General features: G+C 51.8%; 1 protein-coding gene across 1 annotated transcript in view; it reads right to left on the bottom strand.

Moving 5' to 3' along the window:
- The window catches only part of ARHGAP23 (Rho GTPase activating protein 23), a 70,751-nt gene that overhangs the window by 4,685 nt on the left and 41,087 nt on the right, over window positions 1-24,979 (bottom strand). Inside the window, 12 exon segments of the mRNA XM_018064971.1 lie at window positions 2,503-2,534; window positions 4,536-4,632; window positions 5,190-5,231; window positions 11,299-11,424; window positions 12,089-12,178; window positions 12,447-12,520; window positions 15,056-15,134; window positions 19,496-19,651; window positions 21,565-21,686; window positions 22,231-22,361; window positions 22,629-22,690; window positions 23,967-24,284. Of these exon segments, the coding sequence (XP_017920460.1) occupies window positions 2,503-2,534; window positions 4,536-4,632; window positions 5,190-5,231; window positions 11,299-11,424; window positions 12,089-12,178; window positions 12,447-12,520; window positions 15,056-15,134; window positions 19,496-19,651; window positions 21,565-21,686; window positions 22,231-22,361; window positions 22,629-22,690; window positions 23,967-24,284 (1,329 nt within the window).

Raw genomic sequence — 24,979 nt, 5'->3', positions numbered from 1 at the left:
TCACATAACAGGCACTCGAGAAATGTTAAGTGATTAAACAAACAGGTGAATGAACGTAGGAGGCTCAGTAGAAGCAGATGCTGGGACTGGTCCCCTGCTGGGCTGGAATGAATGACCTGCCCTGCCACCCCTCTCACAGGCCACCTCCTGCTGCAGCTACAGTGTAACAGGCACACCTCAGAGACACTGCAGGCTCAGTTCCAGACTACAGCAATAAGGCAAATCCCGCAATAAAGCGAGTCACATGAATTTTTTTGGTTTCCCAAAGCATATGAAAGTTATGTTCACACAGCAGTCTATTAAGTGTGCACTAGCTCTGTGTCTAAAAGTGTACGTACCTTAATTTAAAAATACTCCATTGCTGAAAAACACTAAACAATACCTGTGCCTTCAGGGAGTCGTAATCTTTTTGGAAAAGTAACATCAAAGATCACTGATCACAGAACACCATAACGAATATAATTATCATGAAAAAGTTTGAAACAGCACAAGAAGTATGAACAGCGACACAAAGTGAGCAAATATTGTTGGGAAAATGGTGTCAATAGACTTGCTCAACATAGTGTTGCCACAAACGTTCAATTTGTTTTTTTTTTTTTTTTTAAAAAAGCACAATAGCCGTAAAGCACAAAGGAAAGTGTAAGAAAACGAGATCTGCCTGCAGGGGACGGAGACACAGCGCTGCCTCCCAGGACCGCAGCCCTCTCTCATACCAGTTAGCTCTGAGAAAACCGGAGTCTGCCAGGGATTCGGGATTCACAGGCCTGCGGCTCCTGGGCCACGGCTGCCCACATTGCGTGAGTCTAGAAGGCACTGCCTGAAGCTGCGTGAGCTACAGCACTGCTACAACCAGCGTGAGGCGCATGGGGGCCTCTTCCCTGGCCTTCCTTCCTGGCCTGTGCTCTCTGGGAGACTTGAGAGACCGCTGGGCTCATCTGATCAAACTACACTCTCATCCTGGCGAGTTACAGAAGCAATGAGGTCAGAATGGTCACTTCTAGGGAATACAGAGGTCAGCAGGTTCACATAAAGGTTGAGGGGTCCGTCCAGAAGAGGCTACAGGAAACCAGGGGTCTGGCATGAGCAAGGGGTGGAGGGGACAAGGAACTAAATTCAGGTCACTATAATTAATTTGCTCCCTGCCAAAGAAGTCTTGTGATGGACTGAGCTCCCTGTCATCAGAGGTGTGCAAGCAGAGGCTCTATGGAGAGGTTGCAGTGGACTTCTGCACTAGACTAGAGTAGCCTTCCTTCCTTCTGGGCTTTCATCTGACATATAATGAACTAATGAATATATATTATAAATAACGAATATATCATATATGTATATATATGTTAATATATAATGAATATAATGACTAGATAACATAATGTGCTTGGGGTCAGGCACACTGATTTTGCTGGGACTCAGCCAGTGCTTAGAGACCCAAAAGGAAATAAGCCCAGTTTGACCAGACATTTAGCTGATTTCACTGATTACTATGGATAGAACTGTTCCCCCCACCAAATTCATGTGTTGAAGCCCTAAGCCCCCAGTGTTATGGTACTTGGGGCATTTGGGAGGTAATTTGGTTTATATGAGGTCATGAGGGTGGGGCCCTTATGGCTGCATTAGTGCCCTTATAAGCAGAGAAACCAGAGAGCTTGCTCTTTGTCTCACACACATACCTGTTCACTTTCTCTTTCTCACATGGTGAGAAGGCAGCCATCTACAAGCCAGGAAGACAGTTCTCACCAGAAACTGACCATGCTAACACCTTGATCTTGGACTTCTAGTCTCCAGAACCGTGAGAAAATAAATTTCTGTTTAAGCCACCCAGTAGGTAGTATTTTGTTATGGCAGCCAGAGCTGATTAAGACACACCCCTGGCCTGCAAGCTCTAAACTAACAGTCAGGCAGGCCTCATCTGGGGCAGGCATCCTTGCCCTACTGGGGAGGCTCTGGAACAGGCAACTAGCTGCCTATGAGACCTGGTTCAGAGAACCAGTTTAGGCTTTATTGTTTTCAGTTTCATTGATTTCTGTTCTTATCTTTATTATTTCCCTTCATTTGCTTTGGGCTCTGCAAAGACCTTAAAAACAATCATTATATCACTCATAGTTGTTGTTAACCCCATTTATGAGGGTAGATATTATCCTCATAAATAGTATGAGGAAGCTGAGGATCTTAAAGAAGTTAAATAACTTGCCTAATGTCCCAAAGCTACTAAGTGGTGGAGCCAGGACGCGGGCCCACAACTGTCTGTGGTCCTAACCAGTAGGCATCACTGCCTCAGGCCACCAAACTCCCAAGCCAGAGCCTCTACTTCATCAGTTATCTCCCCAAGCACTGCCAAGGTGAGTGACCTCAGCTTACCTTGGACACTCAGGTGTTTCCCACCTTCCTTCCCAGTGACTAACAATCTTTAAGGTTCTAATCACAACTCTCCCAACTGTTGTGACCAAAAAGCAAATGGGCTGGCTTGTCCAGGGATATAACTTTCAGAATCACCGTGGCACTCACCTTAGACTTGGCTGAACTACAGGTGGTGGAATCTGTTGGTAAGAAACAAAAGAAAAATGAAAGTTGGATTGGGCAAGAGAAGGCTGATTCTTGCGAACACAATTCCCTCTCCTCAAAGGCTTCAGAAACCAGGGAGTTCAGAAACCTGAGTTCTCCCCAGGTCCTGGGAGCGTGGTGGACTTCTGATGTCATTTCCTGGGGGATAAGGATGGATCGGAGAAGGATGTCAATCACCACTTCCTTTTGAGGCAGAAAGTGACATCAGGCCCCTGGACCTGCATTTGCCCAGGGTTAAGGGCAAGGCGGACTTTTCTTTGGCCTCTCCCCTCCCCTCCTGTCCCTGTTACTCTGAAGCACTAGAGAGAAAACGCCAAACATCAGATGCAGTTCACAGAAACCACCACAACACACAGCAAATCACAGATGCTCTGGAGAAATGGAGACCACACAGTGCACAGAGAGGGGCGCTCTATACCTACCCTCACCCCCCCGAGTTCAGGGACACGAGAGGGCAGAGGGACCACGTGAACGATGGGGTACAGGGCAGGCAGGAAATGAGAGGGGCAGGAGGTAGCCAGGGCTGGTGATTACAGCCTGGAAAGCGTCTACCTCCAGACCAGAGATCAGGCTGTCCTCAGGGGCAAAGCCCCTGTTTATTATCAGAGTTATGAAGGAATGCGGGTTGCACTCCCTTATTAACACTGGGGTGGGGAAGGACCCAGAAATAAGTCTTGCAGTGCTGTCCCCAGGACTGGGAAGGGAGCAGGCCCACCCAAGGATCTCTGAGGGTCTGAAGGGGGGCAGGTGCGGTTAATCCACACTCTCCAGCAAGCAAGTTAGGTGCCTCCCCCCCAGCCCTCCCCCGCACACAGTGAGAAGAGCAGACGGGCTGACCACACAGCGACGCACACGGGCAGGAGAGTGGCAGCAGGTGATTAGAAGAGACGGGGGGCTCCTCTCGGCCATGCCCACCCCCACATCCCCTGGCCCCCTCCCCAGCCTGCCTCTTGCAACTAGGGGTGCTGTGCTATGCCTCTGTCAGAGACACAAGCGGGGAGGTCACCCACAGAGTGGGAGGAGTTAGTGGCTAGAGCCAGAAGGTACCCTCTTGGCCCTGGACTCCTCTACTGTGACAGCCAGAGGCCTAGGAGCAGGACTTGGGGGCTGAGTGACCAGGGGCTCTGGTTTCGGGAACAGGAAGAGCCAGCCTTCAGAGGCGGCTGACGCAGGGGCTATTGATGTACACAGGCTTCTGGGGCAGCATCACTGAAGTCTGGAGAAGCTGGGTCCCACTACCAGCCAAGCCTCCTCCACCCAGATAATCAGAAGTGGCCGAGCTCAGCACAGAGAGAAAGTCATAGAGTGGGGGGGGCGGCGGGGGGGGATGTGGGGGGCAGCCATGTGGTGCCCAGGCTTCCTGGCAAGGGGCCCTGACTTGGCTCTAGCAAGTGCTTCCTTCCTCCTGAGAAGGGGCTTTCAGATGGGAGGCCGGTACGCTGTTAACAAGCGTGGGGAGCTGGACTGTCAGGGAGAGGTCCTCAACGCCCCAGATGGCTCTGCCTGCCCCGCGCCCCGTGCCTGCCCAGCCTTCTTATAATCACCCGCCACTGTTAGTGACCGAGGTCGCAATGCCACACTGTACCCTTTAAATCTCCAACAGGTCCGCTGGAGGAGGGAAGGGAGGAGAAGAGAAGAGCGGGATCCAGGGGATGGGAGGAGAGCAAGGGAGGAGAGGGAGGAGGGGGGAGGGGTGCAAGAAGAAAAGGAAGAAAAATTAAAAAGAGGCACATGCCCAGGACACAGCCCTCGAGAAACAAAAAGCTCAGGAAAGAAACCGGTGAAAACAAAGCTCCTACCCAGCCCAGGGCAGCCGAGGGGGCGGAAGCCCCCGCCACAGCCCAGCCCAGTGGTGGGGGCAGGGAGGGGCCCCGTGGGGCAGGAGCAGGGCAGCTGGGCGCCTGGCCAGGCATCTGGGGCCCCCAGGAATGCAGATCCCACGGCCTCTCCACCCCTTCCTGGGCCCGTGCTCTCACCTGAGCCCGGCTCTCCAGGCGGCACTGTCCTGCCAATGTTAGGCAGGAGGTACTCGATGTTTGGCACTGACTGAGGCTCCTTGTCATCCACGGGGGTCTGCAAACAGGAGGAGGGTCAGGGCCCACAGCCTCAGAGGGATGACTGCAGACCCCTCGGAACGGGGAACCCTGAAGACAGGGCGCAGGTCCCCTCCATCAGACAGGCTCCCCAGCTCAGGGAGTGTCCCCCTCATCAGCCAGGGACTCCAGGGCAGTCCTACATGCCCCTGCCTTCCCCAGCACCTTGGCGGAACCCTAAAGGCCGCGCTGCTCCCTCCGCTGAGGGTAGGATCTGTGTCTCCTCCATCAGACTGGACCTTCCGAAGCCCTCTATCCCCATAAGATTGGAGGGCATGGTCTGCCTTTGCCCTGGACTCAGATTCCTTAGGGCACTGCCTCCAAATCCCCCTCAGACTTGGGGTTCACGAAAGTGAGGACTATATCTGCCATCAGACTGGAGGCTCCTGAGGAGAGGGCCTATGCTTCCTCCATCAGCCTGGGATGTCCCGAGGGCAGGAACCTTCTCCCGCTTCAGACTTGCTCCCACCCCACCCACCTGGGATGAGGGCCCCCCACCAACCTGAGCCCACCCCACGGCCCCTCTGCGTCACTCACTCTCTCTCCCTTGTCCTCGCTGTCGCTGAAGAACCAGTCTGACTGCAGGGGAGACAAAAGGAAGTCATGGAATCAGCGTGGGAAGGAGCTAAGGGAAGACAGGGAGACAAGAGCTCCCAAACTGCTGGGTTCAGAGGACCCTCTCAGGCACCTGATGGAAAAGCTGGGACCCAGTGTGGAAAGGAAACACAGCCTGGAGTGGGAGAGGGTCCGAGTACAGAGAGATGCCCGGCTCAGGACAGCTTCTCTCTGCCTGTTTTTCACCAGGCACAGTCCCTGCGCATCAGCACAGCCACTCCCTATTGCAAACCAGAAGAAGGGATGCAGCAGCGCCATCTAGTGCCAGTGAGTTCCGCTGCAGGGAGAAGGCCAGCCCCAGCTGCCGTGTGTATCCCACCCCAGGCTGGGCTCCACACTAACAGGGTTGGTGCCCCCAACCCCAGATAAGGCAAGCGCCTACAGTGAGGTGTCAGGAGGTTCCCTGAGGCTCAGGCAGGCAAGGGTGTTCTCATACATGCCAAACAGAATAGAAAATAAAAATCCCACTCAAATATATTTTGTGAAACTTGAGAATCTTGATGACAACACCCTAAAAGTTTTCTGAAAAACAAAAACATTGCTTACACGTGAACAGGTATCAGCCTTAACTAGAACTTTCGGCAGCAACAGATACAAGATGACATGAAAGTAATATTTTTGATGTGTTTCTGAACTAAAATTTAAGAGATTTTGAATCTAGAATTTTATATCTTGCTAAACTCTCATTTAAATTTGAGTGTGAAATAAAGCTATTCTAACACATCAGAAAGTTTGCTACATGAGGATTCTCTTAGTTGAACACATGAGCAAATAAAGAAATAAATCCAGGACAGAACAGGAAGTTCTAAGAAGTAAGGACGGATAATAGTGTAGAAAAGTCAAGTGTTATCAAACTAAGCAATGATTGCACACATACAGATACAAAGAGACACCAAGTATACCCATGACAATGTGGACCTCAAATTCATAAGGAGGAACCAGTGACAGGTGAAAATATAGTAAGGTACGTGACTCTTAGATGTGGTCGAAGGAAGACGTGGATACTGATAAACTTTAGAAATTGATAGTAAAAATTAAATATGACTATAGGCTTTTTGCAATTGTATCATTCAACTTAAGTATGGATTTTATAAATTGTGTAAGTTTTATATCAGGAAAATAAAATCAACCCATACAAAGGTAGGAAAGACCCAAAAAAGCAAATAAAATGAAAATGTACTAGACAGGAGATGCCATTTAAGATGGCAGGACTAAGTCCTAACAGTACAGAAATTTTAAAAAGTAAATGAGCTAAGCTCACTAACTGAAAGTTAAAACACACGGAGTCTTATTTATATTTATACTTAAAATTAGCATGTAGAAGGTGGATTGAAAAGACACACGTTAGCCTATTAGAGTGGTAATTATTGGGGGCTGCAGAGTGGGCTTTGGAATGAAGGGAGGAAACAAGCAGACTTGCAAAGTTGATTATGATCTTGGGTCATGAACCTCAGTTATTATTCATCATAATCAGGAATATGATTAACTCAAATAAGCAGCGCAGAACAGGAACAAGGAAGAGACAGAGGAGAAAAGAGAGACGACGAGGGGGAAATGCAAACTCTGGAGTCAGTCACTCCCGGCTCCAGTTCCTCAGGTGAGCCACCTCTCTGAGTCTACTTACTTATCTTTAAAATGGGCATGATACATGAGTATCTACTTTGAGAACTGTGCTGAGGATTAAAATAAAATACTGTATGGCCATTATCAAAGTGACAAGAAATAAGTGCTGGCGAGGATGTGGCAAAAAGGGAACCCTTGCGCGGTGTTGGTGGGAATGTAAAGTGGTGCAGCCACTATGGAAAACAGTACGGAGGCTTCTCAAAAAATTAAAAATAGAATTACCATATGATCCAGAAAATCCACTTCTGGGTATTTATCTGAAGGAAATGAAAACATATGTGCACCTCCCTGTTAGTTGCAGCCTTATTTACCATAGTTAACACACAGACGCAGCCTGTGTCCATCAGTGGATGGATGGATAAAGAAAATGCAGTATATATACACAGTGGAGTATTATCCAACAATAACAAAGAAGGAAACCTTGCCATTTGAAGCAACACGGATGGACCCTGAGGGCACTATGCTAAGTGAAATTCAAAGTCAGGCAGAGAAAGACCAATACTGTAAGATCTCACTTACATGTGGAATTTGAAAAAAAAAATAATCCAGGCTCATAGATATAGACAACAGATTGTTGGCTGCCAGAGGAAAAGCGATGGGGAGGTGACTGAAACAGGCAAAGGCGGTCAAAAAGTATAAATTCCCAATTGTAAAATGAATAAATGAGTCGTGAAGACGTAATCATGGTGACTATAGCTAATAATACTATATTGTATATTTCAAAGATGCTAAGAGAGTAGATCTTGAAAGGCTTCATCAAAGAAAAAATTTTCTACCTATGGTGTTGGATGTTAACTAGACTTATCATGCTGATCATGTCACAATCTATACAAATACTGAATCATCATTTTGTATGCTTGAAACTAATACATCAATACATCTTAATTGTTAAAAAAGCAAAAAAGAAATACTGTATCTAAAGCACTTAAATGTTAGCTATTACTAAAAGGGGCAATCCCTAGAGACAGACGGTCCAGAAGGAGCCCTAAAAACCCAGCCTCTAACTCAGGTTTAAGAGTACCTGAAAGTGCTCTGAGAACCCGGAAGGCCACAGGAAGCTTCTGGAAGTCTATGGGAAGCTTCCAGATGGCCCGAGGTTCTCTGGAAGAATTCACACCAGCTCAGGCCACCCTGCCTTTGCACACGCTGTTCCCTCTGCCTGGAATGCTCATTCTCCCTTCTCTGCCTGGCTAACCCTAGTGTCTTTCAGGAACCCCCTGACCCTGGTCGCAGCCCTGCACCCAGGGCTGGGCTGGGTCCTTTCATGTGGCTTCCCTGGACAGAGCCCAGAGCATGGAGGAGTGCTGCCTTCACTGGGTAGCGTGCCTCCAGAGGAGGGTCTGAGTTCCATTCCTCTCCGTGTTGCCAGCACCTGCATTTGTATCTGGTATGGGACAATGATAATGATGGTGATGATGACAATGGTGATCAATAAGCTCATCCTTATATAATACTTACTACCTGCCAGGCACCATTTTAAGTGCCTTACAGATAATAACTCATGCAACCCTCACAATAACACTGTGAGACAAACAGGGGAGGAAACAGAGGCACCAAAAGGGTAACTAACTTGTCCAAGGCCCCACAGCATGTAAGGGGCAGAGCCAGGGTGCAGACTCAGGCAGGCTGGCTCCAGGGGCAGTATCCTGAGCCCCTGCATCAGTACTTCTCAACTGGGGAGACTGTGCCCTTCCAAGGGGGCGTTTGGTGATGTCTGGAGACATTTTCAATTGTCACAAGTGGAGGGAGGCTCCTGGCATCTGGCCAAGAGATGCCACGAAACATATTATCAGCCACAGGACAGCCCCCAACAAATAATGATCTGGCCCCAAAGGTCACTAGTGCTGGGTTGAGAAGTTCCAGTGCGCGCACAGTGGGAATCACCACGTTTGCTGAGTGAATGAATGAACAAATGCCTCGGCATGGTCTTTGTTTCGGTTTCAGCCGGCTTAGTAACCACGGGTATGAGCTGGCTGGTGACTTGCTGCCGGGTGGCTGAACACTCAGGTTTGCTTATAACTCGGCCATATCTTGCTGTGGGACCCTGAGCAAGTCACCATTCCTCTTCAAGCCTTGGTTTCCACCCTCTGTACAATGCAAGGTCAGGTCTCATACCCTAAGGCCCCTTCCAGCTCTGCTGTCCAAAAATTCCATGGAACACAGGAGCCCCAGGCAGGGAGGCAGGGGTGGTCACAGCTGAAACTCCCAGTGGGACAGGAGGTCATGTCACCCACGAACTCCAACCACCCACTCACTGGCCAGGAGCTCAGAGCCAGAGCAACTGCTGCCACAAGCTCTGCCCTGCCTGGGCTCGGGACTCTAGTGGGATTACCCTGGCTCAAGAGTCTCTGTGCTAGACAGACCCTGGCCAACTTGGGTGGGTGGGCTCAGTGTGAATGAACAGGCAGCTCACTCTCTTGACAGCTGACAATCATCCAGGGCTGATTACTTTAATGCCAACGGGGCAGAAAATGGAGAGGTGCATGTTTAGTCATTCCCCAGAAATGATTTCCTCAGTGGGAATGCCCAGACTGGCATACCTCAGCAACAATTCATTCATTCATTCATTCATTCATTCAACCAATACTGAGGGTTCACTCTATGCCAGGCACAGGGTCAGCGCTGGGATTACACCTATGAAGGAGACCAATGTACTCTACTTCTCCCACCCTACCCAGAAAAGATGCTGCCACTGGCTGGGGATGTCCCCCTGAGACCCTAGGGTAGGGGAAATGGACACACTTTGGGCCTCCCATCTCCCTGAAGGTCCTGACACTCCAGCTGACCAAGGCTTTGGGCTTCTTTGGACTTCACTAGGAGTCAGGGGGCCACTCTCCCTCTCTTCCTCACGACCTTCCCCACCAAGCATACACTCATGGTGGCTCCGTGGGTTCCTCGTTTGGGGGGCTGAACTTTTCCAAGGGAGGAAAGCTTCTCTAGACCAAGGCCTCATCAGGATCCCTGACACTGCCCAGCAGCCTTGGCCTCCCCAGCAGCTCTGGCGTGGGCCTCTGGGCTGGTGGTTCCAATATTAGAGTGAGAATAGGCCTCAACATACCCTCCTATGGCTCAGAGCTCTGACCCGCAGTGAAGGAAGGAAAGAAGCAGGCAAGGCCAGCCAGCGTGACCAAAGTCTACCTACGGCCTCGCTCGGCTAACTCTGACCACTTCAGTCACTCAAAAGCCAGCTCCAGGATGGAACCAGGAGTTGGCCCCCCATTCGGTGGGGAGTAAAGCAGAGGAGTTGGTCAGACAGACCTGCCTTCAAATCCTGAGGCTGCTACTTAATAGCTGTGTGATCTTAAAGAAATCACTTTGCCCCTCTGAGCCCCAGTTTCCTCATCTGTAAAACAGGAGTAACATGACCTGGCTTATTCCCTTCCCTAAAGTGTCTATGAGGCGGGGGAGCTGCGGTTCCTTCCCTTGTCTGTTCTTGTTTGTTATGTATATGTGCTCAGCTGTGCCCGACTCTTTGCAGCCCCGTGGACCGTAGCCTTCCAGGCTCCTCTGTCGGATTTTCCAGGCAAGGATACTGGAGTGGGTTGCCATTTCCTACTGCAGGGGATCTTCCTAACCCAGGAATCGAAACCACATCTCCTGCATTAGCAGGTGGATTCTTTACTACTGAGCCACCAGGGAAGCAAACCCTTTTTTTTTGACCAGTTGCCCATCTTATTTCTCCTGGCAGGAGGGTTCTGATTCCATTCTTTGTGGGTTAAACCACAAGTCCCACCAAGATTTGGAAATGGAAAATTCAATGATTCATAGAAACATCTCTTAGTGCCCCCACAAGGGGGCAGTGCTGCCCTGGGATTGGCGCTTACAAAAGTTAAAAAAAAAAAAACGCCTCCTGCGCCTTCTGCTGGCCATTCTGGGTTCTCATCCTGTGGTGGATAATAATAAGACTCCTTAGAAACCACAGGCTCTTGCGGGGCCTCCAGGCAGCCTTAAGGAGGAAGGTGACCACGCAGCCAGGATCCTGCCCCAGCCCATCATCCACCCTGCCCTATCTGCCTCCCCTTCCCCCAGGGAATTGCCATTTTCCCCTAAAGTCTCAGTGGGCCTGCAAGGAGAGTGCTGTCCCACCTGTCTGCCCAGTTCTGCTTGGACACCTCTCCCGCAGGTCACCTTCTGAAGGCACCCCCCTTCTTTCACCCCTTCTGCCTCCAAACCAGCACCACCTCTCCCTGACCTTCCTCCTCCCTCTGACCCGCACACACATCCTGGCAACTCAGCAGCCTCCTGGTTGTCCCGCTGGGGACAGGCATTCAGGATTCATACCTGCCTGGCCCTAAAATGCAGGCTACTGCTTCTGAAGGGCCTCCTGCACCCCCGGAACATTTTCCACATCCTTCCCTGGGCACACCCACCCGGCGAGCAGAAGCCAGCGCCCAGGGAGGCCGCTTACGTGCTGGATCAGCGTCTCCACAATCTTGTAGCGGTCAGGCATGTGGGTCACCATATCTGCCATGTTGTCCTCAGACGTCCTCACCAGCGTCGGCCCGAAGACCAGGGCTAAGTTCCGGGGCTCCATCTGGGCAGGGGAGGGAAGCGGATCGGTGTTAGTATCCCTGTGAGCTTTGACCTCCAGGCCCCTGGGCCTCCCCGACTCTGGGCCCCTCTGGCCCCCAGCCCGACCACATCCTGAGCTGGTCCTGGCCTGGGGCCATGTGCCTCCTTGCTGGACATGGAGGTGCCTGGTAAGTAGAGAATAGGCCGGATTTCAGCCCCACTCAAACCCAGGCCCAGCTCTCATGGGCAGTTCCCCACCTGCACACCCACACTGTCTAGCAGTGGGCGAGGCCAGAGTGAAGACCCTCTGGACGTCCCAAGGGTGTTCTGGACTGGCAGGAGTCCTGTATGTCCCCTCATTCTCCCCTCCTGCAGAACTAGAAGATATAGGGGTTTGCTTACAAAAACGCAATGCAAGGGACCCAAGCTCAGTCAGAGGGTAGATTCCACCAGACACAGAGTCTGAGGCTCTCCGCCTCTGAAGACCCTCAGAAATTCAGGAGCCAGCTCAGGAAGAAGTACTGGCCAGTATGTGGGGGCAGTGGGACAGAAGGACCCACTAGGTCGGAGGGGGGACCCAGTGAAGCTTGAGGTTATCTGACCTGGAGGAGCTTATTGAATAGAATATGCTGAGGCGACCCCACTAGGCTTCCCTCCCCGACAATTCAAACTGGAGCTGGACCCACCTTGTTTTTCTCTGAGTGGTCGGCAATGGTCTTCAGATGACTCACGAGGAATTTCAGTGTTTCATAGTAGTGTCCTGGGAGATCCCGAATCTGGGTGGGAGAAAGCGGGGGCATGGGACCAGACCATGAGGGCTTCTGCCTCCCCACCGCCCCCCAAAGGGGCTCCACTGCCATGTCTCAGGGGGTCTGGAGCCCACTCTCTAACTGTCCCCCGTGAACAGATGGAGAAATTGAAGCCCAATGGAGAAGGGCTTGCCAAGGTCACAGGGGAAGCTGGTGGCGCCGGGCTTGGGCTCCTGGGGCTGCGGCGCTCGCCTGTCCAGTCTGCCCTTGGCCCAGCAGCAACCCTTCTCCTTACCAGCTTCCGCAGCGTCTTCAAGCGCTCCCTCGAGTCTTCAATGCGATTGGCCTCGATGAAGTCGTTGTATTTGTCTAGAAGAGTGAGGATTCTTTAGAGGGGGGCCTCCAGGCTGAGGAGGCCCTGCGGAGAGGCCATGTTTGTGCTGAGGCTGTTCAGTTGGTGGCAGGGGGTCTCCAGGACCCTGTGTTTATGTGACCAAGCCCACCGCAGCTGCCCTCAGGGGTGCGCCTGACCTGGAGTAGCCCAGGGGTGCTTGTTTAGGAAGAAATGAGACCTCAGCTGCCTGTTGACCCTGGAGAGGGGTCCCTGCCCCAGGCTCCAGGACAAGGACACCACGAGGTTAGAAGAGAGGTTAGCTAGAAAGAGGGAGGGCCCTTTCAGCCTCCAAACACCCCTCCTCATCTGCATCAGGGTTCCCCCACCTCCCCTCAGAAGAAGTCCACGGGGAACTTTAAAAAAGGGAACTGAAGTTCATCCTGAAATACACCTGGATGAGAGAATGTGCAAAGACAGCCAAGAATATTCTCCAAGGGAAGAATGACGAGGGAACCTGCCCTGTGAGAAACTGAGATGTACTAAAAAGATCGCACAGCTCAGGCAACGTGACGTTGACAGGGAAAGGGGACGAAGGGCCACGACTGAAAGGAGGATCTACATGAAAAAGTGTGTCCGACTCTTTGCGGCCCTCTGGACTGCAGCCCGCCAGGCTCTGTCCATGGGATTCTCCTGGCAAGAACACTGGAGTGGGTTGCCATTCCCTTCTCCAGGGGATCTTCCCGATAGCACTTCAAGTCAGTGGGGAAGGATAGTGGTGTCAATAACGTCCCGGGGACTATTAGCTATCTTGTTGGGAAAATAAATCCATTTCTAGCTCACGTAATACAAACAAACTTAATTGCATTACAGAGTCAAAAATAATACTTATTCAAGTATTGGGAAAAATAAGAAAATATTTTTATAATCATAAGGTCTTCCTAAACACTCATGTTTATGTATGTATCTTAGTACAGAATCCATTAAAGGTTAATCTCCTAGTAATGACAGAAATGAAAATGAAAACAATAGTGAGACGCATTTCCTCTCTCTGATCAGCAAAACTTTAAAATATTAATAACATCATCCAGTGTGATGGGGACATGGGAAAGTAAAGTATCTCACACTGCCAGTGGCAGCGGGAACTTGGGTCAGCTCCCCCGCATGCAACCTGACTTTAGCTTTCAAAAATGCTTTCCAGGACTCTGACCCAGCAAGTCCATGTCTAGGAATCTACCTCTGGGACCCTGGTCCAGGCATGCAGGGACACAATCAAGGAAAGTCATTATAACAGGTACTGAAATAGCAAAAATGTGAAGACAATCTAAATATCCATCAGTAGGAGTGATTGAGCTTCCTAGGTGGCTCAGAGGTAAAGAATCTGCCTGCCAAGCAGGAGACATGGGTTCGATTCCTGGGTTGGGAAGAGCCCCTGAAGAAGGAAATAGCAACCCACTGCAGAATCCTTGGCTAGGAAATCCCATGGACAGAGGAGCTTGGTGGGCCACAGTCCATGGGGTACCAAACAGTCAGACACGACTCAGCAACTAAACAACAACAAGGGGAGTGATTAGACAGCTCATTGTCTCTTCAGGCTGGGAAACACTATGTGGTTGATTTAAAAGGAAAACAAAGTCGAGCTCTTCGTACTGACACGAATGAATCGCAACATTAACGAGCCTCCTTCTGCTGAGAACCACTGAAGCAGTGGAGCCACTCGCTCACAGGACTGACAGCTGGCTGTGTCTGTCTTGTCCCAGCTCGCGTGGGTGACAGCAGATTGGGATCCTGAAGCCGGCCATAGCAGGAGTTTCTATACTATAGAAACGGGAAAGTGCTACCGTCACAGCTTTAAAACCGCCACCAGCACACTGCTCGACTCACCCAGCTGCAAGCCCTATGGAGGCACGTGTGTCTTACATGCGTCTCACACGTGTAAGAGGAAAAAGGAAAGTGGAAGTCACTCAGCCATGTCCAACTCTTTGCGACCCGGGCCAGAATACTGGAGTGGGTAGCCTTTCCCTTCGCTAGGAGATCTTCCCAACCCAGGGATCGAACCCAGGTCTCCCACATTGCAGGAGGATTCTTTATCAGCTGAGTCACAAGACAAGACCTGTGTAACAGGGTCTGGAAGCAAACACACTGCACTGTTAACAAGGAGCTCAGCAAACGGCCAGGAGCTAGGCGCTGGGGACAGACGCCTGGGGTCGAATTCTGGCTCTGACACTTACAACCGCTGTGACCTTGGGCAAGTCACTTAACCTCTCTGTGCAGCAGCTCCCTCGTCTATGGGGTGGAAATAATAGTACCTACTCATGGATTTGTAGGGAGTAGTGCATGGCACACAGTAAATGCCCAGAAAGTGTTAGGATAACCTCTGCGGACAGGAAATGGGAAGATGACTGTGTTCACTTTATTTATATCAGTACTGATGAAGTTTTTTTACAAGCATGTGTTTCTTTTGTATTAAACCCCCAAAGTAAAACCACACACTCAATTTAAAAAGCAGTCAGGATGCAGCATAGACAGGTATTCCCTCCCCCTTCCATCCTCCACGTCCGCCCCCAACTCACCATCGGTGAAAAGAGGTTCAGGTAGCTTTCGGAAGAAGGACTTGAGCAGGCTGCTGATCACGTTGAGGTCTTGCCAGCGCTGGGGAGGGGGCAAAGACAAAAGGCTGCAGTCAGGCCCTGCCCTGGTGCCCATGCCTCCATGCTGGTCCAGCCCTAGAGCCCAGTCCAGCCTGGTTCTGGCCTTCTCCGGGATCTACTGATGCCATACCCAGCTCTGCCCAGACCAGGGGTCACTGGGCTAAGACTATCCACTAAGCAGAACAGAGTCCCCAGCTAGGTCTAAGCCTCTTGAGCCCCTAGCCCCAGAGGCCCCTGCTCCAGTCAGCCCAGTGGGCTTGGACAGTCATCCCTCCACAGAAAGAACATACTTTCCCTGGTGCAGGCACTGTGGGGACAGAAGTGAGCAAAACCCACCCCAACATGAGCCTGCCCATTGGACCTGCTGGTGCCAACTCCTGCTGGTCTAAATCACGAATTCTCAAGAAGGGGTGTTGGAACTGTTTGGTTTTCACAACTGGGGCACGCCACTGGCATCGAGTGGACAGAAGCCAGGGATGCTGCTAAACTTCCTCCAGTGCACAAGACAACCTCCCACAAAAAAAGAATTATTCTGCCCAAAGTGTTAAGGTTGAGAAACAGGGCTAAACAGTTGTTGAACTCAAGAATCAACAGCCAGGTCAGGGTCCCTTCTGTGCACCAGGGGGCGCCATCACCCAATGCAAAGTCCTCCCTGGATAGGAGCTGCTCAGAATAACGCATGTTCAGAAAGCAACAGAATCCTCCAGCAAAGACACACAACTCAGCAATATAGTACTCATTACAATGGGTCCATAGCTCAACGCTTTTTTCTTCTTAACTGATAGTTAATTGAATTTCCATCGACAAGCACAAGTGCAACGGGTCGCTACATGACATCCTCTTTCCTGTCCTACACCCCAGGTCTGCCAGGGACAGATACCACCAGTCTGCAGCTCAAATTTCTGGCTCCTTTCCTACCCCTCCTTCTTCCCTCTCGTGCAGCCAAGTCCTAGAGCTGCTCCCATCCTCCTTATCCCCCTGGGACCACTGAGTTCTCCTGACCCCCTCTCCCACAAGATGGGTAATTTCTTCCCTAGACATCCTGCTCTGGGCCTCCTTAGTTTACATCCACTGAAGTTAAGTGAAAGGTGCTTAGTCGTGTCCGACTGTTTGCGACCCCAAACTCTTTGCGACCCCATGGACTATACAGTCCATGGAATTCTCATTGGAATTCTCCAGGCCAGAATACTGGAGTGGGTAGCCCTTCCCTTTTCCAGGGGATCTTCCCAACCCAGGTATCGAACCGGGGTCTCCCACATTGCAGGCCGATGCTTTACCAGCTGAGCCATCAGGAAAGCCCACATACCCTTTAGGCATACGCTAAAGCCCTACTTCTCAAACCCTACTCTCATTTATGCCTTCCCAACTGAAGAACCATCCAAGGCTCCCCACTGTCCATTAGCTCAAGGTCAAAGGCTTTAGTGAAGCCACTGAAAGCCCTCTGTCCTCGGCCCTGGGCCTCACCCTCCCCACTGCCAAGCCCAAGAGGTGGGTCCACTCTCTGTCCTGACACTCAGATCCTTCTCTGGGATACACAGTCTGGTCCCTGATGAGAACCAGCCTTTTCTCTTGTCCTTTATCTCACATGTGCTCATCTTGTCTCCCGAGCTCCTTCCCAAGGGCAGGAAGACTGTCTATGTCTTCACATACAGCTTCAGAGTATGTGACTCATAGGACTTTACTGCCCAAATTCATGGTTTTCTGAAACATCTTTTCCAGCAGAGTCTCTTTTGTCCAGTAAAATGATCCAAGAAAACCCAATGTGAAAAACATCGACATTAAAAAAAACAGACAGAAGGACTACCCTGGTGGTCCAGGGGTGAAGAGTCCTCCTGCCCCTTCAGGGGAGAGCAGGTTTGATCCCTGGCCCAGGAGGATTCCACATGACATGGGGCAACGAAGCCTGTGTGCCGTGGCTGCTGAGCCCACACGCTGCAACCGCAGAAGCAATACTAGTAAAGCCTGAGTTCCCGGGAGTCCCTGCTCCGCACCGAGAGAAGCCACTGCAATGAGAAGCCTGCACACGACAGGAAGAGGAGCCCTTGCTGGCGGCAACCAGAGAAAGCTCACCCAAAGCAATGAAGACGCAGCACCGCCAAAGATAAATAAACAAAAAAATTGACAGAGCAAAGCAGGTTACTCTAGTTCAGGCAGGGATGCAGGTCCTGACCTGCCCTCAGCCTCCCACACCACCTCTGGGGAACCTTAGGATTCTGGGAAACACTGGCCCTACTGCAAACTCTTTTTTCAAATGGAAATGTTTATTTGGATATTTCCCCCAGTTTTATTGTGATATAATTGACATTTAACCTGCTGAAAACTCTTTTTTTTTTTTGGCTTAAACAACAGAAATTTCTTTTCGCACAACTCTGGAGGCTGGGAAATCTAAGATCCAGGTGCTGGCCCATTCAGTTTTTGGTGAGGGCTCTCTTCCTGGTTTGCAGGCAGTCACCTTCTTGCTGTGTCCTCATGAGGTGGAGAGGGTGAAGACAGGAGCTCTTCGGCGTCTCCTTCCACAAGGACACTCACCCTATCATATCGCAGCCTGACTTTATTTCACCATAATTACCTCCCAATAGGCCCTACTCCCAAATACAGTCATGTTGGCAGTTTGGGCTTCAATGTTATGAATTTTGGGAGGACATGATTGAGCTCACAGCACAAGAGAAAGGGGAGATGATAGAGTAGAATTCTGGAGGAAATACCAAAACAGGATTATGAGCACAGAGACAGTAACGTTTCTCTCTATAGCTGATGAGGACAAGTTGTAATGAAAGCACAGAAACATTTTTAGACAGGACACACATTTTGGGAGTTTGCATTAGATGGCCTTGACCTCTGGAAGGCTGCACTCTTCCTCCCCAGTCTGCTACTACCCACCTTTCAGAGTTATTTGACATTTACTTTATATACCCTGTCCAGGAATTTTAGATGTAATCACTAGGAAAAACTGGTCAGAATGTGCTTTCTCTATCTTAACTGAACCAGAGTCCTTCTATGTAATTTTTTTCCTGCTTTAAATAGGTCTCATCGTGAAAATTGAGGTATAATTGATGCTCAGTATTATATAAGTTTCAGGTGTATAGCATGTGTGTGCCAAGTTGCTTCAGTCATGTCCAACTCTTCGTGACGCCATGGACTGTATAGCCCACCAGGCTCCTCTGTCCATGGGATTCTCCAGGCAAGAAAACTGGAGTGGGTTGCCATGCCCTCCTCCAGGGGATCTTCCCGACCCAGGGATCAAACTTGCGTCTCTTACATCTCCTGCATTGGCAGGTGGGTTCTTTACCACTAGTGCCCCCTGGGAAGCCCCCAGGTGTATAGCATAGTGATTCACAATTTTTAAAGGTTATATTCCATTGTTATTATAACATGTTTCAAACTCTTAAGTGTGGTTGTCAGATCCCTTCACAAGCCAGTCTTGTCTCATCTGATCAGCCACCCACATTGCTGGCCAGTCCAGCAAACACGATATATGCCCTTTCTTTTAACCAGGGGTCTGCAAACCATGGCCCGTAGGTCAAATCCAGCCAATGACCTGTTTTTGTGTGGCCCTCCAGGTAAGAATGGGTTTTGCATTTTCAAAATGTTGTGAAGAAGGGCTTCCCTGGTGGCTCAGTGGTAAAGAATCCACCTGCCAATGCAGGAGACGTGGGTTCAACCCCTGATCCGGGACGATGCCACGTGCTGTGGTGCAAATAAACCCGTGTGCCACAACTACTAAGCCTATGCTCTAGAGCCCAGGAGCTGCAACTACTGAGCCCACGAGTCCTAGAGCCCGTGGGACGCAGCAAGAGAAGTCACGGCACTAAGAAGCCCCCACACTGCAACTGGAAAGCAGCCCCCACGTGCTGCAACTGGAGAAGAGCCTGGGCAGTGACGAAACCCAACATTGCCAAAAACAAGTCAGTAAACAAACATTGTGAAGCTGAAGAAGGAAGAGAACAAGGAGGAGGAGAGTGTACAGCAGACCACATAACCAAGGCCTGGAACACGTGCCACCTGGCCCTTTACAGAGAAGGCATGGTGACTGCCAGCAAGCCTTCAGGGCCACGCCTTTCCCCAGGCCATTTCCCTGCCAGGAGGGCCCTTTCCTGGCTTTCCCTGGCTTTCATGAACTCTACTCATCCTCCAGGCCCAAAAACCTGTCACCCGCCAGCCTCTGCTTCAGGGCTCCCAGGCCCTGACCGCATCCACCTGTTGGGCTGCAGCCGGGTGAGGCCCAGCCCTGCGGCTGGTCTGCAAAGGCAAGTCCCATCTTGCCCATCTTGGTGTCTTGGCCCAGTGCCGGGCACATCACAGGGTACAATGAACACACCACATTGGCCCCCTCCCATGGACCAACCTCCGAGTCAGACTCACCTCATCCTGCAGGTTGATGTCTCCGGGGCCACGGTTGAGCTGTTCCTGCAGGCTGGATACCACTGCATTGTTGCCTGGGACTCGGTAAATGCCCGTGGACTCCAGCCCCCGTGCCTCCACAATTCGACAGCATGCAGCCACGATCAAGGGGACACGCTGGAGACACAGGCAGGGCAGGGGTGTTAGGGAGGGTAAGAACAGCATTCTCCGGGAAAGGATACTTGCAAATGATATGACTGATCAATGAGGGATTAATAGCCAAAATACATAAACAGCTCATACAACTCAACATCAAAAATACAAACCACCTGAGAATTCCCTAGTGGTCCAGTAGTTAGGAACTCCATGCATCCACTGCTGGGGACCCAGGTTTGATCCCTGGTTGGAGAACTAAGATCCTGCAAGCCACAGGTCAAGGCCAAAAACAATACAGATGACCCAATTAAAAAATGGGCAGAAAAATTGAACAGACATTTTTCTAGAAATGCAAATGGCCAACAGGCACATGAAAAGATGCTCAACACCGCCAGCCATCAAGGAAATGCAAATCAAAACCACAGTGAGATATCGCCTCAGACCTGTCAGAATGATTGTCATCAAAAAGACCACAAATAACAAAAGTTGGCAAGGATGAGAAGAAAAGGGAACCCTTGTACACTCTTGTTGGGAATGTAAATTGATGCAGCCGTTGTGGAAAACAGCATGGCGATTTCTCACAAAACTAAAAATAGAGTTACTATACGACCCAGCGCCGAAGAACTGATGCTTTTGAACTGTGGTGTTGGAGAAGACTCTTGAGATTCCCTTGGACTGCAAGGGAATCCAACCAGTCCATCCTAAAGGAAATCAGTCCTGAATAGTCATTGGAAGGACTGCTGCTGAAGCTGAAACTCCAATACTTTGGCCACCTAATGCAAAGAACTGACTCATTGGAAAAGACCCTGATGCTGGGAAAGATTGAAGGTGGGAGGAGAAGGGGATAACAGAGGATGAGATGGTTGGATGGTATCACTGACTCAATGGACATGAGTTTGAGTAAACTCTGGGAGTTGGTGATGGACAGGGAGCCTTGGCGTGCTGCAGTCCATGGGGTCGCAGAGAGTCAAAGATGACTGAGCGACTGAACTGAACTGAACTGATTGATGACCCAGCGAGTCTGCTCCTGGATGTATATCCGGAAATCACAAAGCACACTAATTTGAAAAGATACATGCACCCAGTGTTCATAGCAGCATTATTTAAAGCTTCCAAGATATGGAAGCAACCTAAATGTCCATCAACAGATGAATGGGTATCGAAGATGTATTACATGTATACAACGTAATACTACACAGTCATAACAAAGAACAAAATTTTGCCATTTGCAGCAACATGGATGGACTTGGAAAGCATTATGCTCTGAAATAAGTCAGACAGAGAAAGGCAAATACTGTATATCACGTATATGTGGAATCTAAAGCATAAAATAGTGAATAGAACAACGGCAAAAAAGCAGACTCAGAGATGTAGAGAACAAAGCAGTGGTTATCAGTAGGGAGAGTGAGGTGGGCAGGGGCAAGACAGGGGTAGGGGATTCGAGGTACAAACTAGTGGGTAGAAAGCAAGCTACAAGGATAGATTGTACGACACAGGGAGCATAGCCAATATTCCATAGTAATGATAATGGAGCATGACCTTAAAAAATTGTGAATCACTACATTGTTCACCTATAACTTTCATAATATTGTACAACAACTATACTTCAATGAAATACAGTTTCAAAAAGAACAGTATTCTCCACCAGTGGGGCAGAGAAAGGCCAGAACCCCATGGAAGGTAGTTACTAAAGGCTCTCGCTGCCTCCAGTCTGGGAGCTAGAAATCACAGCAAAGCCTTGCCATGATCTGGGGAGGAGCACCAGCTGGGAATCAGGGACTCTGACTCAGCTCTGTGCTCCCTCCCTGGGCGGCTTCCCCAGCTGTGTCCATAAGATGAGGTGGAGAGCTGGTTCCAAGGTCGCTGGCAGCTCTGACCCTCTGTGCCTCAGTCACCCCACTCCCCTCTGGCCCTGGAGTATGGCAGGAACCCACCTGGTTCTCCGTGGCTGGCTGGCACTCCTCCAGTCGGACCCCAAATGCCCTGGGAGCTGCCTTCTTGTTCTTCTTGATGATGTTGATGCCCCAGGGGGTTTTGGAGGTGGAGACACTGTCATCTGGGGTTGGAGGAGGCAGAGAGAGCCAGGGTGAGCTAGGGGCCCAGAGAGGGGCAGCAACCACACTTGGTCACAGACACTTGTACATCACATTCACACACTGGGGACTCCTTCAGAAAGGCAACCAGGATGCTGAGGGCCGATGGGAAATTATACTATCCAAACAGAGAAGGCCAAAGTCATGAGGGTATTCACCCTGGGGAAGGAAGGCCTCAGAGTAATAAGGGAACTTCTGTATGGGCTCAGGGACTGGCAACAAGGTGGGCGCCATAGATTCTGGTACAACCAAAGAAAGAACTTTCTAATGGTCAAAAGTGTGTGAAGTTGGAAAAGGCTGCCTCCTGCTCCTGAAAGGACACAAGCAGAGACTGAAGAACTACCCAGCTGGGATGTCCTGGAGGGAAATCAGGCTCCAGGCCCTTCCAACCCTGAGACCCTCAGAGCCCCCAGACCCTCACAGGCATACGCACATGGGCAGATTACATGAGGATAACCACGGCACACACCCACATGCACACCACCCCCTTAGCAGCCACCTTCCTACCCTTGCTCCCTGCAGGCTGGTCCTGAGTTCTGAAGCCACGTGCCGTACTCTGTTTGAGGAACTCAGACTTGAGTCCCCCCAGGCCACGAGAGCCTTTGGGGGAAGAATCAGCTTTGGGCCCAGAGCTATGGCTGTGTAGGAAGAGGGGAGAGGTCTTCACTGGGGTGGCCCAGCATGCCACCTGCCCTGGCCTCCCATCTCTTCAGACCTCTCCTCCATCCCCAAACCCATTCCCCCGATGCCCTTCTGGGGACTGGAGGCCTCAGTGCCCCTCTGCCCTCCCTGCCCCAAAGAGAGGGCAATTCAGGGGCTGCCCTCAGGTCTGGAGGTGGGCCAGGAGAATGACCTCTGCCTGGGGTGTCCCCCACCCCGTGGCCAGGACAAGGACTGGGCCTTACCTCACTTTGCGATAATCATTAAGCTTCTTGCTGATCAGAGCTTGGTTGGCACAGCCGGGGTCCTGGAGGAAGGAAAGAGAAAGCAGACCCCATCAGTGCCCATGGCCAACCCACCAGGACTTCTCCCTGGCCCCTGCCTCAGCTTTGCCTCCCCCTCTCCTCCATCTGCCAGCTGAAGGGGACAGACCCCAGAGCAAGAAAGACCAGGGCCGGACTCCCGAGCACCCCCTCACCAGCCGTGTGACCTTGGGTAATCCACTTAACCTCTCTGAGCCTCAGTCTCCTCCTTGGAGAGATAATATGGCAACCTCAGGGTTGGGGTGCAGAATTATGCATGTGGCATTCATCATAGCTCTGGCAAGGCACAGCCCAGCTGCCCCAGGAGGGGCAGCTGTTGCAATAATGCAGGTGACTAGGGGCCCCCAGCTCATACCCTGCTGGGGACAGCCCAGCCAGTCCCCGCAGAGAAGGGCCCCATATTTCAGGTGCTTTTCTCCCTGCAGCGAGGACAGACAATGTCCTGGGGCAGCAGAGCCTGGATCAGTGAGATGGTGGGCCTCAGTGGACTCTAGGACCCCCTCCTGTGGTCAGAGCAGGTCAACACTTGGACCAGGGCCCAAGCCCATCATCCTCTTGGCAGAGGCCAGCCCCCCGCATAACTGCAGGTGTGCAGAGGTACCTTTGTGCAGCCACCTGGCAGCTGGAGTAAGTGGAGGCAGATACTCCAGCAGGAGCCCCCTGGCATGCAGCGCCACCACGAAGGGGGCGCCATTTAAAACTTCTCCTGGATTCCCTGCCAAAGCCCTTGGCTCAGCCCCTGCTGCCTGCTGCCAAAGGCCAATCCCCTTGGCCTCCTCCCAAGGTCAATGTGTTTTTGCCCCTGCAGAAAGGCCAGCCCTGGCAGGGGCGTCCCCTACAGCTCTGGCCCAGGGGGACTGCTTTCTGTAATACATTTCACAGGAGATCCCCCTGCCTCCTGAAGCTCCCCCAAGAGGCTGAGGTTTGGCCTGGACCTGACCTCTCTGTGCCAGAGCCTGCCCAAGGCAGTCATAACAACGATGATAATAATAATAATTACTGTCACTCTGACAGCTATTATTGTTACTGCCTGTCGTGGAATACTAAGGACGCCAGGCTCTCTGTGAGCGACTGGCCCATGCATCGTCCCTTCACATCAAACCCTGGGCAGGCAGAGTCGCCAGGTATACTCCTGGTGGCCCATTTTACGCAAGAGGGGACTGAGGCTCCTAGCGGCGAAGGGAGGAGCCCGGCCGGTGAGAGGGGCCCGGAGCCTGCCCTGCCCTCCCTGGCCCGCCTGGGGCCGGGCCGGGCCCTCACCTCGCCCTCGGCCCTGCTGTTCTCTCGGATCGCTCTGATCCAGCCCAGCATGTCATCCCGGTCCTCAGCCTGAAAGAGATATTCACAGAAGTCAGCGGTGGTCAGCCGGAACACGTGCCTCCTCTTGGTCTCGCTGTAGGAGATGTCCACCAGGCAGGAGCCGATGCAGACGGGCGCCGCCTCGTCCTCACCTGCGACGGCCGCCGCCGCCCCCGCCGCCGCCGGCCCGGGCTCCCGCCGCTCCTTGCTCAGCGAGAGCGAGCGCGCCCGCAGCGCGGCGTACACCCGCTTCCACTGGCGCAGGCCGCCGCCCGCTTTCTGCAGGGAGACACGGGGAGGGGGAGAGAGGGAGGGGGGCGGGGTGAGAGGCTGGGCCTGCCCTCCCCGCCCCCAGAGCCCGAGGGGGCCCTAGGAGCTGCAGGCGGTGGACAGCGGTGGGCACCCCACCCCACTGCCCGCCGGGAGCCCCCTTCTCTGCGCCACTCCCGCGGGCACCTGGGGCGGCCTTCCTTCTGCCCGCAGTCCCCACCTCTCTCAGCCCCGCAGCGGCCGGGACACCCCTACCCACTGTTCTCAGTGCCCTCAGGGGGTCCCCACCCTTCTCTTCAAGCACTAGCATCCACGCTCCTGCGGCATTGGCAATGCCCCCGGAGAACCGGCAGGGGGCTCCAGAGGGCAATCAGGCCCCCTACCAAGCAGGACCCACCTTTGGTAAAATCCTCCTGAAGCCATTCGGGGGCCACGTTCTGCTCCCCTTTGCGGGCAAAGCTAGTCAGAAGCTGTCAGCCACGCTTGCTCTCCCTGCTTCTCTGCCTCTCACCCAAGACTCCACTCCGTCTCCTCTTCCTGGGAAGCTGCCCACCAGGCCACCTGGGCCCAGTATTGCCAAAGCTTGTGGCAGCATCCAGGCCCTTCTCAGCCCTTTGCTTGGCCTCTTGGTGGTACAGGACCCAGCCAGCAGTCATTCCTTCCCTCCCCAAACTCTCTCTTGGCATCCAGGATCTTACAGTTTC

This window comes from Capra hircus, chromosome 19 (assembly GCF_001704415.2).
Source record: "Capra hircus breed San Clemente chromosome 19, ASM170441v1, whole genome shotgun sequence".
NCBI lineage: Eukaryota > Metazoa > Chordata > Mammalia > Artiodactyla > Bovidae > Capra > Capra hircus.
The sequence above is the reverse complement of the archived record's forward strand: the minus strand, read 5'-3'. Positions and strand labels throughout refer to the sequence as shown.